The sequence below is a fragment of the Pteronotus mesoamericanus genome, unplaced genomic scaffold (genome assembly GCF_021234165.1).
Source record: "Pteronotus mesoamericanus isolate MK-2021 breed Mesoamerican mustached bat unplaced genomic scaffold, CSHL_Meso_final contig_50, whole genome shotgun sequence".
Taxonomy (NCBI): domain Eukaryota; kingdom Metazoa; phylum Chordata; class Mammalia; order Chiroptera; family Mormoopidae; genus Pteronotus; species Pteronotus mesoamericanus.
The window spans coordinates 1,927,791-1,943,767 of NW_026555186.1; the positions used below are offsets into that span (position 1 = coordinate 1,927,791).

General features: G+C 32.5%; 1 protein-coding gene across 2 annotated transcripts in view; it reads left to right on the forward strand.

The window, feature by feature from the left end:
* CDH12 (cadherin 12) overlaps positions 1 to 15,977 on the forward strand; it is a 225,216-nt gene that overhangs the window by 149,860 nt on the left and 59,379 nt on the right. For both annotated transcript variants that reach the window (XM_054578301.1, XM_054578302.1), the window contains one exon: positions 13,494 to 13,681. In XM_054578301.1, the coding sequence (XP_054434276.1) occupies positions 13,494 to 13,681 (188 nt within the window). The remainder of the gene's footprint in view (positions 1 to 13,493; positions 13,682 to 15,977) is intronic.

The window sequence follows — 15,977 nt, forward strand, 5'->3', positions numbered from 1 at the left end:
GTAATTAGACCTAGCTGGAATTATTAAGAAAATAATGGAAAACATAGCATTTGAAAAGAAATATACGAAAAGAATTTTAAAAAATGAAAAAAGAAGATGTTGGTTACAGACTGCCACAATCGTGAAACATGAATATATGTGTATGTGCCTGTATGTTTCTGAGTAGAGGGCAATGTCTCATATCAGTAATGTTAGAAAAGTAACTTTGATAACTTGATAAAGGCTAAAGTAGACTAGAGATGTGGCACAAACCCAGGAAAGCTGAGATTCATAGAGACAGAAGTGAAAGATGTTTCAGCAGCAAAATAGGAAGGACTTTATTGTATAGGAGAGTCAGAGATATATAAGATAAAGAGCATGTGAAAAAGTAATTTAAGTACAGAGGGGCTTTCTCTGTTGATAGCTTTGACAGGAGATGAGCAGGCCCTGGCTGAAAATACAGGGATTCTCAAAGAGAAGGTAGAGTCGAAGGAAAATGTCTGACAGACATAGCATCGAAGTGATAAATAAAATCTGAGAAATGGAGGAAATTAGGCAGATTAAAATAGCATAATTCTCTTTACATTTTGGATACAAGGAAATCTAAGAAAGAGAATGGACAAAGATATAAGGAAAACCTTAAACCTAACCACATCAAAAATTAATGCACGGTAGAGCAAAAGTAGGTCTACAATGGTTTGTAAGGAAAAATTACAATAATTACTAAATAATAATAGAAGAACAAACTCAGTTTTGCATTCTTACAACTGTAAACCTATTTTTGCCATACTCTGTACATAGACTTCTGACAATGGTGGTAATTTTTAATCACAGATGTGAAGGAATGATAAAGTCACTGTTTATTTCATGTTTTAAATTTCTGATTGTAGTTCATGTTTGCCTTATCACTGGTCTTAGTGTTTATTTAGGGAAAGAAATGGGACTTTTGAAACTTTTCTTTGGAAGAGTTAAATAGACTATAAGCAATAGCAAAACCATAAAAGTAAAATATTTTGTACATAAGGAATATATTTTATTAACAACACTAGAGAAAATAAATTATATTTGTCAATAAAAATGTTGTATTGATTGCTAATTTTATTAAAGTATAAATTCAAAAAAAGTCTATATTGATATTTTATACTGTATAATGAGGATAAAAATCTTTAATCTCTTCCCTCCACCACCTTTATGTATAATGGGGAGACTGTTAAGTTAATGGGCAACTATACAACCTGAAGTAAAATAAATGAGAGGCTTATGCACACAATGATATATAAATGTATGACACTAGCACCCAAATAATTACAGAGTAGATTTGAGAGAATTTTAAAAACTTGAGAAATAAATGGAAGGGCAGAACAAGAAAAAAAATCATCAAAAATAGATTTAAGCTGTTCTTAAATGAATGGGGAATAGAATTTATGCAAAGGGAGATAAAGAGTAGTAGGTAAATTAAACAGTTTAGGCATAAATAATAAAATAGAGAGAGATAGGGGGCACTCAAGTAATAAAATGTATGTGACTACAAAAAAATTAAATGTTGTGCACATATATCATGCATGAATATGTGATGCATATTTAGAAATGAAATCTTTACATCAATAAATTAGGTGCTATTGAAAAAATCATTTTGGATAAACAACTAAAATATGTGAGAAAAGATTACTGAAAAATTTAATTTTCTAGACTATCCTCATAGCATTTCAAAAAAATCAGTGGGAAATCAAAGCTTTGGGTGAATAAATATTCCCATGTACATTTTAATTCCAAACATTTTTCAAGAGCTTACTTCATAAAGTGCTAAGTTTACCTTTAGTTTTGGAATGAATCTTAATGTGGCACATGTTTTTGTGAAATTATTGGGGGATATCACTGATAATTGTCCATCTACCAAATTTTGTTGAATAGACCAGAAATTACTTAGACAAAGACAAAAGAAAGTTTTACATAATTAATGGAGATTTTAAGGAAATATTAAATCTATGCTATGAAATGGATGAACAATGGAAAGTTATTGATGCACTTGAAATGTGAACTCTTGCCAAGATCTCCATCATGTCTACTATTCTATAAGGAGATTAGTGATTAGTATATAAACTACATTATTAAAAATAGATATTTTTAAGAATCAAAAACACTTTTTATTCTGGCAATCATTAAATAATATCAGTGGGTTGTTTTTCATAGCTCATTTAGAATTTGGTTTGGACTTACCATGCTATTTTTTAAGATATTATAAAGAATAGTCAGTTTTGCAAGGAAATATATATGTGTGTATGTATTAAACATATGAATTTGTACTTGAAAGCTAGAAGCTATGTAATAAGGAAGGGAATATTGGAAGGACAGAAAGAATTACGATAAATATTTCTTCTGTTCTTCAATGCAGGAACAGGAGTCATTTTATCTTCAGAGTCATATCCTTTTTTCAAAATGTTCTTACATCTCCTAATTCTTTTCTCTAGATCTTCATTGATTTAGTCCTATAAACAATGAAAAGAGAAACTTTTACCAAGTCTATCCTATTCACTTAATCCACCCCTAATTGGAATTCACATTCATCAGTGTAGCTGATTTAGGAAAATTTTGAATTATTTACCTTTTAGAAAACCTTCTAAGTTAACTCAATATTGTCTCCATTGAACTAACACGGTTCATGGTTAACATGGTTCGAATGGCACTATGTGGATAGATTTGAGTTATTTTAATAGGTAAAAAAGCAACAATATTAATGAATCTGCTATGGAAGAAAAAGGACTCTGGTTTTGGAACTAGATAGATTATAATACTACTTGCTGAGGCAGTGAGCATTAGGAGAGGTCTTCTTCTGGGAACATGGTTAAGTCTATGAACTTAGTTTTGAATATGTCCAGGCTGAGATGCCTTGAAGATATCCAAGTGAAGCAGATAATGCTTAGTCATGTGTGAAACTTAAAATATGTATATAGGCTGGAATTGAAATATAAAGAAGTCTTAGCAAAACAATAGAAAATGAAGTCAAGGGATTGATGAAATTCTTAGGAAGAAAAACACCTGGATGAAGGTAGCCTGAGACAATGGTTCTTGATCATGATTTTAAAGTAGAAAAAAAGAAGTTTAATCAATCCTTCTGTTCATGTCTGAACTTAGAACATTTAAATTAGAATCCCTTGGATAGCCTTTTATTTTTTTAAAACTTTCTACATTATACCAATATGCAGCCAGATTTGAGAATTATCCAGATGCTCTTTGAGAACACCAACAAAGGAAGCTAAGAAGAAGGGAGATATGAGTTGGAAGAAAACCAGAAAAATACAGTGTCACAGATTTTAAGAAGTGTGCTGCAGGAAAGATGACATAGATAAGAATGTTCAATGCTGTTTATAATAAATTGAATAAACTAAGTTGTCACTGGATTTAAGAACAAAGGTGTTATGGAGATCTCAGGGGAAACTTTTTAATAGAGTCGTGGGTTCAAATTCTAGAGTAGAGCTGCTTGTAGAGTGATTATAAGGCAGGAATATAAGGTAGGAATGGGAAATTCATAATCTTTAAGAAGTTCTCCTGGAAAATGGAAAGAAAATTAAGAGGCTAGCTAAAATCAGATTTGGGGACAAGGGAAAATTTTTGTAACGTGGTCCAATATGAGCAGTTTGAAAGTTCTTGGGAATATTTTAATTGAGAAGAAAGTATAAAATGCAGAGAAGAAAGATTATTCAATGAGTAATAAAATACTTACAAATTGCTGGAGTTTAACAAGATGAAACAGAGAAAAAGTTCACCTTAGTTGAAATTGGAGAAAAGGAGGGAGAAGGTTTACAGATAAGACGATAGATTAATGTTGAAGTTTCCACTGGAAGCTAAGAAAAATTGGATACCACATAACCAAGTATGATTCCAGAACAAAATTTAATATTTTCAATAGAAACGTCAAGATGCATTTTAGACTCTTGAAAGCCTCAATCACAACAAGGTTATGTGTATCTTTTTAAAACACTTTTTATGGAGTTTAGAGTGGAGGGAAAAATGTGTATGAAAGAGTTCTTGGAGAAGCTGTGCTGAGTTTTCATCTAATGAAAGTAAGAGTTAGGGTTGTCTTTCTCTCTCCCCTCAGGTCTGTTGAAGGAAGTGTTCTCTTCAACGAGGACCAATAATAAAGTCCAATACATTTTCCCAAAACATGGATAACATCCGGGGAATGATGCCTGCCTCATGGTTAAAAATATTAGTGTCTTGAGAAAAAGCAAGGCAGAGGAGTAATTTTTTGTTTGGAAAAGTAATGACAGACAACAGAAAAAGAGGAGTTGGGAAATGTAAAAGCAGGAAGGAAAGCCAGCCCAGAGTCATTTTATATTCTGCCATAGAGATTTTCCTCAACGTGTGACTCCATGTGTGGAAGAGATTGTCTGGAGATGAAGAGACTAAGGAGAATGGTACTTCAAAGTAGAGGCAATTCCTTTGCATGGGTCTGTAGTAGGAGCTCCCAGGAGTCCCCAAAAATGCCACCAGAAAGAGTCAATCCTGCAGGAGCAAAAGTTACCCATGCAAGTAAGAAACACCCAATACTTTGGATTTGCAACCTCATATGTGAGATAAAAAAAATCCCCTTGTAAGTAGATGAGACAGAGGAAAGTCTGCCCAGTGATCCATACGCTGATTTGAAGTTCCATGTGCTACTGGCCCCGTTTGGCTTGAAGACAGGTGGTAGACAGGAGGAGTCTTAATTTTGTATGAGGATTGAAGTACTAATTAGTAGAATATACTGGAAGTTTCTGACTTCTAAACCTAGATTTTAGAATTTGGGAATTAAATTGAGTATTGGGCTGTTTATTACTTAACAATGAGCAGAAAAGACAAAGCTCACCCTCGCCGAAGAAAATCCAAAGGACAGTAGGAGACAAAGAAAGAACACATTTTTATCACATGCTTGCATGTTGTGCTTTTTTTAACTAACAGTAACACATGTGAGGTGGTTTGAAGGTTCAGGGAGCTGAGCTCTCTCCTTTGTGATATGATTATATTCTCCTGAGAAACATAAAACAAGAAAGAAAAATAAATAGTAAAAATGATAAAGCAGAGGTTTATGGAGTCATGGACTTTGAAAGTCAGGGAGAATGGTTACCTTCACTAGTTTTCACATTTTGCAGCCAGTATCAAAAGTGAATGAATGTGAGGTGAGTGATCAAGATTTATAGTGATATCTAGCTGCCCTGTTTGTTTTGTTTTGTTTTGTTTTTTTCATTCAACCTCACTTCCTTCTTGAGAAGGAAGATAATTATCATTATCAATGCTTGAGTTTGTCACATAGCAACAGATGTGCAGGAGTAAGTTACACAAACCAGAGGTTAATATGATATTGAAATGATAAACCCTGTATTTTGGTGGGATAAGGAAAGAAGGCAGGGGAATGATAATAGATTGCTGAATGTGGACAGATATGGATATCAATTAATAGTATTTTAAGTTTGATAATAAAACTGATATTTGCTCTTTATTATAAATATATTTATATTGCATCAATATCAAATGGTAAAGTGAATAAGTTGTAGTCAGAGTAATTGAAGAAAAAATGGAAAGGCAGGAGATTATGGTGCCTTTGTCATATGGTTGTATCTCTTGAGAATGTTTTCTACTAGGTGACTGTACAGATCCAATATTGTCTAGTTGACTCAACTCAGAGTCTCAGCTTAAATGCCCTAAAAGGTGAATGGGCTTGTGTAACTTCCCTTTATAGCACTGACATTACTTTGCAATTTTACGCTATGTGGTTATTTCATTAATGTCTACTTATTTCATTTTTGTTGCCAGACCCAATTTCAGTGTGGCATTGGAAGGTGGGGAGTTTCCTCACACCACCAAGCAATTCTCTGGACACCAGCTGTGTGTCCTACAATTTAACACAACTCTGACACTACCTACCCAGAGATTGCATCCCATTCCACAGGATGAGGAGTCAATCCTACAAGACACTGTTCTTCCACTTCCGGCACCAGTCACAAGCCCAGGTTGTCTTTGTTTCTAAGACATTAGCTCTAAGTCAGAGGTTCTGACAACCTGTTCCTTTGGTCCCATTAACTTCCCTAAGTGGCTTACATGACTCAGAGAAATGTTTATTCACTAGATCACCAGTTTAATGAAAAAGATATACTCAAGACAAGGTATGGGGCACTAGTCCCTAACACCTTCCCATGCTCACAGACCAAGAAGCTCTCTGAACACCTTCCTTTTAATCAAAAGATTGGGTCTCTTTGCAACAAGTCCCTACTTTTAGGCATGATGCAAAAGTAACCCTATCAATATAACAGAAGAAACCTTTATAGCTCTCATAGCATATTAGGAACTCTGTGGCAGAAACAGGGACTGAAGGCCTAGTAGATGTATTTCTTTGTATGAATCATATCACAACATTCCCCCACTAGACTAAAAATATCATCAGAACACATACAATCTTTTTTTTTTTTTGGTTTCCTTTTCTTCATCAATCCATTGAGGAGGCCATTAAAATTGTAGTTGAATCAAACATTAATAATCTAAGTTATTGGAAGATTTAACAATTAATCTACTATCCAAAGGATTTCAAAAGGACAGGGCAATATCTAGCCTTAAATTTTTGTGTTGTGTTTGGCAACTCAGAACTAAAAAAGGTTTAGAGGATATAATTTCTCATTGCTCTAAGAAAAGAAATATTGCCATCGTTAGATAGGATTTATAGAACTTACTCCATTAATATGCTGGATATAATGTGCATGACAATTTATATTCATGTATATGGTTAATTAAAACCTAGACTGGGCAATTATAACCTTTAGAAAGGTGAAATGATTTAGCCATAACAGTAAAACTCTTGGTGCAAATTTGACACTTCCAAAAATTTGTTCATCTTAGATTCATTCTATGACTAAGTAGGAATGGAATTCTCTGTCTTTACTGAGAAATTCCATTCACTTTTTGATTAGTGTGTTTGAATAAAATATAGCTTGAACACAACTTTTTAAAGAGGTTGAGGACTACTTTTCTATTATTTTAATTTGGGCTTATTGAAAACACACAAAGCTTCAGGCTCTTAAGGAATAGAGGGCATAAAATGTTCTTTAAACATCAAAATATTTTTATTCTTGAATTTTTCAATTTTCAAGATACAGAAAACTGTTTCAGTTAAAATTAGCATGACTTTTCAGAACTTTTTAACACCTCCCTTTCTTTCATCTCCAGGCCTCTACAGACAGTTTCTTGTTTATTGTCATTCCAATAGGAAAATATAATATAGATATAGAGCTTATGTACAAAATACTATTTAAACATAAATAGTAATAATAGATATTAATTAGTTTCAAGCACTATTGCATGTAACTTATCAAACAAATCCACAAGGTAGATAGACATAATGATAAAAATAATATAATACTTATTTTTATCCTAATTTTACAGATTAAGAAAAGAAAGATTAAATATTTTGCTTAAGGACACAGAGCTAATAACAGGCTGTAACTGGTATACCTTTTATACAAAGATCCCTTTTACTCACACAAATACGTTATTTGCTTTCATTTCCTTATTAGGTATTTTTTTAACATAAGGTGAAATCCTTTCATGCACTATTATATTTGTTTAAGTAACTTAGCATGGAAACATGGAGGTTAATCTTAGATGCACACATGCAAACATGGAGAATCAATATTTAAACCAGTTAATGACAAAATTCAATCACTGAATTAACCGTTTGTGCTAATATGCATTTATTTTATAAAGTTTAAACACAAGTAGTACTTCGAATATTTGTCTGTTTAGATGGCCTTGAAATACATTTTGAATTTCTAAAAATTGTTTAACATTATTAATAATTTAAAATAATTTTTAATTAACCCTTCCAGTACTTCTAGGACTCTAGTGTCAATGTAAGAAACATTCAAACCTGTAGAGAATTTTTGTGAGTTTATTTAAGCCAAACTGATAAAAATTGCTGGGAAGTAAAATCTCAGTGGATTGAGAAATGCTCCAGAGAACAGCAGTTTAGCACCTTATTTTATATGTTACAATCAAAAGGGGAGGCAGAATGGATTTACAGGAAATTCACTGGTGATAGATTAGGGAGGCAGGAGAAAGCAAAGTGAAAAAGCCTCTAAGAATGGATAAAAAGTAACATGATAGACACATCTACACGGTGGGTTCACTATAATTAATAGTCAACAATTAATATAACAATAATACAATAAGAAGACGTGTGGTCTGCCCCTGGTGCAGTGTCTGTGCTTTGAGGAGTCCAGAAAAAGAAAATTTGACGTTCTAAAGTATATTATCATGGATGCAAAAAGACAACAGACAGGCTCAGTTAAGGTATGTATTGACCTTTGCTAGGGAAAAATGCCCATCTACCCTCCAAGATCTCTTCTGTTCTGCAAGGTTGAATTTCAGACCATCCTATGTGGTTCTTTTGGTCTCCAAGTCTGTAAGGCGGCCTGCGCGCCTCCCCTGAGCAAGTCGGGTTTCACATGTGGCCCCTTTCCTTCGCTAGTATTTTTAAATGCTAGTTACCTCCAAATTGCTTGTCTTATAGGTAAATTTTAAGTACAGTTGAGCATTGTCTCTTCATATATTGTTTTTTAGTAACTTTAGTTATTACTATGTAAGCATAAAATAAAATGTATGTCAAAAGATAATTTATAATAGGTTATTTCATCTTTTTATTTGCTATTCTTATCACTGAATGTTTTTACAGTATTGAACAATTCATTTATTCACTTAATGTATTTTTAGATTCTATAATTTTTATTTCTAAGAAATTATTAATATAACCTTAATTTATATTTTGTTAAGTGAATGTATCTCTTTTGGTGTTGTTATCAACACTTGAAAGTGTATGCAAAGGAAAATAAAAGGAAATACAGTGTGTTTCTTTTGCCCTTGAGTATCAAAAAATGCCCTTGACACACACGCACATCCAGTCCATCATAATAAAGTGTGATTTTTTAAACAGCATAGTTACTGAGAGGGTGCTTAATTAGTTTATAACAGAATAATGGATAATTTTACTTTGAATGAACAAGGAATATAATTTGTAAGAAGTTATACAATTTACTTACTAAAATTCTACTTTACTACATGCAGTTTTCTCCTTTTGCATGAGAACCTGGTTATTTTTGTTGAGCATAGCATGCATGTTCAATGAATATGTACATATGCGTTTTGACTGATTCTGTGAACAATTTCTTGTCACCTGTTTTATTTCCTAATCTGTGTTGTACAGGTGGCTCCATTAAAATGTTTCATATGCATCAAAAGTAGGGCACCTAGAAGATGTTGGCAGGGTAATTACATATACATCATAAGCGATCTAACTTTGGCAGAGCTGAAGCAGTTTTGAATTAATCTGAATGACCCCAACTTTATTGCTGTTGAGTTTCTAAAAATTATAAAATGTCAACTCATTGGAAATAAAATAACAGAATTTAAACAATCTGACATAACTAATACATAGTTTCTCTGACTTGTTCCATATTCTGTAGACTTTACTACCTACTACAATATTTTATTGAAAAATTCTTATCTTAATAAATGTGTCTTCCACCTTATTAAAATGTATTTCTGCTAGGTAAAGAATAGAAAATTCAGTGCTCTCTATATGTGTGTTTTATGTACACAAAAACCTCGATGCATAAAAAAAGATGTAGGTAGTGAATCACTGTTTTACCTCTATAATATCTTAATTTTGGTATAACAAGTTATTGGAATGATACTGAGTCAATCTTTTTTGGGAAGTGCTACTATTTTATTTTATCATAAGTTTTTCAATGCCATTAAGTAATTAAAAAAATTTAGGCATATTGCATGCTCACAAGACTAGCTCAGACAAATGGAAGGCACAGAGTGAAGGACATAGAAGAATGACCCAGAGTGTGCATATTCAAATCCTGCTGAGTGTAGAGGGGATTGAAGTAAAAGAAACTATGCAAATGGGATGGGTAGACATCTGTGTAACTATGCAAGGAGTCTTAGGTGGTATGTTATGATTAAACATGTTGATTAAGCAAAATATGTTTGGACTTATGTGTTAGACCCCTATAGCAAAATTAATAGAGAGGAAGAGGGACATGATAGGACAGGGGGACTGGAAGAGAGGCTATTGCAGATAAGTTGGGGGCAATGAGGAGAAGAAAGAAGACAGAAGGCGAAAACACTAACAGTACTGGGGAAGTAAAATGGACAGACATTGGCATTTGGTAGAATGTGAGGGATAAAATGGAGAAAAGAAAAGAAAGTTGCCTATCTTGTTCATAACCTTCTCTCTGCCATCTTGAAGAATATCTCATACAGGTTCCCCATAACTATTTGTCAAGCAAATAATAGGGACATAAGGATTTTTTAAAAACCCCTGTTATTTAATGTATATTGATAAAGTACTACAAAGAATACCTGTCTTCACATTCACTGGTACTGACCCTATAAAATGTGCTTTTATAATACAGAACACTCATATCTCAGCATATTGTCTGAAAAGAAGGGGAGCTTTTATTTATAGTGTATATTATCTGATGTTCTTCTGATTAATTTTGGAGTTCTAAAAATTCCCCTGACATTGGAGGGTCTCAATTCTGGCTGAGCCCCACATCCTTACTAACCATAATTCCTAAGTGATGACACCAGACTAGATTGTTGCCCTTGATTTTGGATTATTTTATTTTTTTCAAATATTCAGATGGAAAGCTAATAAACATAATGTGTAACTTGAAGTTGTTCCCCTAGATGAGGTAGAGTCAGCAGAAATATCCAAATTTTTAAAACTCAGACACCCATATTTTTCTAAAGATCGCATTCAACACTTCCCCCGCCACCCCATCCCCACCCCAGTGGGGCACCCTCAAATCACCCCACACTGCTGTCCGTGTGTGAAATCTGGAAACTATTGGACTTGACGGCTCTCTCTTTCTCTGAATTTTCTACCTGCCAGCTATGTCTTTGATAATTATTTTGTCATAGCTTCCTAACTATATACTGTTAGAGGATGGTTTACAGTACATTATTCAACATAGACCTCCATTGTTTTATTTTATTAGGAAAAATTCAAGACTCTTCCTAACAATTATTAATGTACCTTAAATTGGACCATGACCAATCATACTATACACTCAAGGATTTTAGTGTTTCTTCAGGCTTCTTTATCACCATCACAAACTGAGAGGCAAGGGATGTGGAGACGTTTCTGATAAATCATACCTCTATGTAATATACATGAAAAAAGGAAGAAAAAAGGAAAATAAAAACAGCTCAGATATCTATGCCTTTTCTTTTTTTTTTAATTTGTCCCTGAGAAGTTTAGTATAACTTTAAAGAACTGTTGCACACTTTCTTGAAACATGAAACAGGAATTTAAGAATCCTCACATTTGCTAATAAATCAGGAGTGCTTCAGTAGGATCAGGATGTAATATGGCTATTGGGAAACAATGGTGCTCTCTAGAAAGTTGGTGGCAAAAGTCACTGTAGGCTCAACTTATGCAATCATGACCATTTGAGCTCAGACAGGTTCCTTTGGAATCTCTGTCTTTAGTCTCCTTGTTGACAATGTGAAATATAACCTATGGTTTATTCTTTCCCTTTGCTCTGGTTCCCTCGGGCTCAGACCCTGTTCTAACCATCGAACACTGAGTCTATGTGACACCACTATAGGAAGTGTTTAGGGAAGACAACCTAATGGAACATAATTCTAGCCTATGACAAGTTGCTGGTTTGGTTAACATGACTTCTTAAACCAAAATTATTTTATAATACCTATAACAACACTTCTTTTTTGCCTTTTGGAATAATTTTTATCTATCTATATTTTTTTGTTTTGTTTATTTCTTAAATTTGTCTTCCTATCTCCTCCAAAGGCAGTTATACTAAGTTATCATTAATTAATTACTAAATTAATTAATTAAACAAGTATTTTATATCACTCTAAAATGAATTTTCTATCTTTTACATGAAACCAAACAAGTTTTAAGTGAATATTTAGCTGTCTTGAGACTAAATATATTACATGTCCCATTGAGGTAATGTCCATTGGATGTAAATAAGGCTAATCTTAACATTTTAAGAGCAAATGGTGAATATCATTCTGAGAGGAAGGGGCAGGGCACATGACAAGATTTAATAGCTACAGGTTTCATGAAATTAACAAATGTTGGAACTGACTGTGAAATAACTATAAGGCCCCTAAAATTAATTGGGAAGAAAACAAAAATAATATTTGGCAGAATCTCCATAAAATGTTGATTTTTTTTTATTCCCCTTGAACCAATATATGTTATATTGTACTATGTAGTTTGCTAAATGAACTTTGCCATTCAAAAATCTATTAAAGCCTTCCTAATTTAATTTTTATATATGTAGTAGAAGTCCAAAGCAAATCAATTACCTTGGTTGCTTTATTCATGGGATGTGTAATCCAAAATCCATTAATAGACATCTAAACTGAAAAGTCAGTATCAAAATATAAACTTTGTATTTTTGTATTTAGTTTTGCTTTTATATTTTTATATCTTCCCATTTTCTCTTTCCTTATTTTGTTTTAAACACACTATTTAATTCATTAATATGCTAGTAACATAGCTTATACTATATATTTTTCTTTATGTAAGACCTTACAACTTTTTGAAGACCATTTAAACAATGTACATATTTTAATTTATGTGGGATATTATAACTTTTTATGATTCTGCTACATTTTATATAGACAGGGATTTTTCTAGGTTTTTCTGACCCAGTACGAAAGTCAGTAATGTAAGTGCTCCACCTGGCGGTAAAAAATAAGCATTTTATTATTTTTTTAACGTTAAAAAATAGGAGCTAGAAATTTATATACTAATTTTAAAAGTGTTTGAAAATGACTAGCAGCGTATCCAGTACAAATTTACGAAACATGAGTTGAATATTAGTCTATAATATACTGAACTTAATTTCATCATGAATTATAATTTTGGTTACCTGTACATATAATCATTTCACAGATCACTTCTAGTTTAATGATTTATTCTAATGGATTTAGTGTGTTTCAGTCTATTTTATTCTAATTCATTCACTCTATTTAGTCTAGGTTAGTCTATTTATTTTTATATTTGTATTATTTTGTATATGATTTATTTATTGTAGGGAACATAACCTTAATTTTAATAAATATTTAGATATCTTTCTTCTATCATTTATGAATCATCTACTTATGAATTTTTTAACCTATATTTCATATACTGCATTCTGTTGTGTCAGTACCAAAGAGTTTCATAGATATTTTTACCTTCACATCTATTTTAGGTACATTTTGATGTTGTTAATGTGTAAGATATTTCCTCACAATAATTTCAACACACTCTACTCTTTATAATGCCAAATTAAAATTCTAAAAAATCATAATCCTTACCTTGACAATATACTGTCTTTCAATTTTTTACAAATATGCTTTAAATTTGATTTATTTTCTATAGGTTATGTTTTTCCAGTCTTGTAATCTTACTGTATACTTTACTAACTTCACTGTCAACACAATTTATGTCCTATCAGGCATCTTCCATCTGAAAGTTCCTGAATCTTCTCCTATTGGCTCAGCTATTGGAAGGATAAGAGCTGTGGATCCAGATTTTGGACAAAATGCAGAAATTGAATATAATATTGTTCCAGGAGACGGGGGAAATTTGTTTGACATTGTCACAGATGAGGATACACAAGAAGGAGTCATCAAATTGAAAAAGGTACATAGAAAAGTTCTTACACAATTGACTACCCATACAGTTTAATAATAATTAAAGAACATAAAGACTAAAACTTGAAAATAATTTAAATAATTTTAAATTTCTGTCAATTAACAATATTTCAAATAAAGAATATCAAATTAACTATAAAGTTAATGAAGTTATTCACTCTCACTGGCACTTTTATTCTGTGATTCAACACGTACGATTTTTTGTTGAAACAATTAGGCCTATTAATTTGATTAAATCAGTAAAATTCTTATCAGAGTTAGATTTTTAATTTTTTATTGTTATAAATGTAGGTGAAAAAATAATTTTAAAATAAGATGTAGAAGTAAGCTCTAACCCCCTTATGCTTGATCTTGCCCCTTTTTATGACTTTTTGGAGAATATGATCGTCTAACTCACACACTGTTGGTGAACGTGGACATCCTAGTGGAGGGATCCTGATTTTGGCAAGCTCTACTACTGGAGGAGTGAAAGAACTGAGGGTGATAAACAAATTCTAAATCACTGTTGGCAGTGCTAAATTCAAATTTGAAAAAGATCAACAGGATGAAAGGATACAAGTGAAGTAGAGGACGGTGACTATTACACAATGAGGTGGTCAGAAAAAAGGCTTCTCTATTAGGGTGAAGTTGCTGCAGAGACATGAAGCAAGCAAGAGATTAACCATTTGGTGTCCAAATTATGTGTGTTCCAGAAAGATTGAGCAGAAATTTCAAAACTCTGAGATGAGAGGATACTCAGCAAGGACGCCAGAGGTGTAGTGAATGAAGGTATCCGAAGCCGGTGATGAGGTCAAAGATAGAGAAGAAGGGCCCATCATGTAGATCCTTGCAGTCTAGGCCAAAAACTTGAACTAGATCATGATTTGGGAAGCCCATCTTGGGTTTGGATATAGATTACATTGATCCTGTAAAGCCAGGATATTACGGCTGTTCTGGGGGGAATAATGACTAAGAAGTAAGAATAGAAATTGACTAGTTAAGAAACTATAGAAAAAGTTCAGTAATGGCAGCTGTGAGAAATTGTGAGATTTCCCCTATATTTAAAGGGACAGACAAAACAGGTTTTTATAAATATTCTGACCATCTGGTAAATCACACCAAACATTTAAATAAATTTGTTTTTAGTGTCGTAATGTGTTTTAAAGTCTATATAAGGAACCACCAGAAGCAAGTCCTATCTTTTAACCTATTGTTCAGCTGGGGGAAAAAATTGCAATCTACAGACTTTATATATTAAATCTCTAAAAAATAACTCAAGAGTATATCGTTGTGAAAAAATTTTTAAATTGCCTATTGTTTATCTACCGACCGACCTACCCATCTACATAACTGGTGAATATTTTGTATTGAGTGTACGTATGGTATACACATATATACAGATAGATGTATGACTTGATTAAACATGGTGATATAATTTCATTAAAATAAAATAATGATAAAATATTCAGTTGATTAAAGTTTATAAAAGACTCAAAGTTAATTTACACAAATACACTTTGTTCATTAATGTACAATTGAGATAAAATATTATAGTCTTAATTCATATTTCTTTGATGACAAGTGACATTGAGCATCTTTTCACATGTCTATCAGCCATGTGTATGCCCTCTTTGGGTAAGTGTCTATTCAGGTCCTTTGCCCATTTTTTAACTGTGTTTTTTGGTATTGATTTTTGTAAGTTCTGTATAAATTTTGGGTATTAACTCCTTATCAGATGCATTGGTGAATGCTTTCTCCCATTCTGTTTTTTAAACTATGTTGCCTTTTTATTATGTTGATGGTTTTCTTTGCTGTGCAAAAAATTTTCAGTTTTATGTAGTCCCATTTGTTTAGTTTTTCCCTTTGTTTCCCTTTTCTGGGAGATATATCAGATAAAATATTGCTACAAACAATGTCCAAGAATTTACTCCCAATGCTTTCTTCTAGGATTTTTATGGATTTGAGTCTAATATTTGAGACATTAATCCATTTTGAATGTATTATTGTATGTGGTGTAAGAAATGGTCTAGTTTCATTTTTTTTGTATGTATCTATCCAATCTTCCCAAAATTATTTATTGAATGAACTATCTTTAGCCCATTATTGTGCTTACTTCCTCTTTTGAATATTGACTATAAAGGTGTGGGTTTATTTCTGTTCAATTAATCTATGTTTCTGTTTGTATGCCAGTATCATGCCATTTTGATTACTTTGTCCTTACAGTATAGTTTGATATTCACCTCACACTGGTCCGAATGGCTATCATCAATAAATCAACAACAAGTGTTGATGAGGATGTGGAGAAA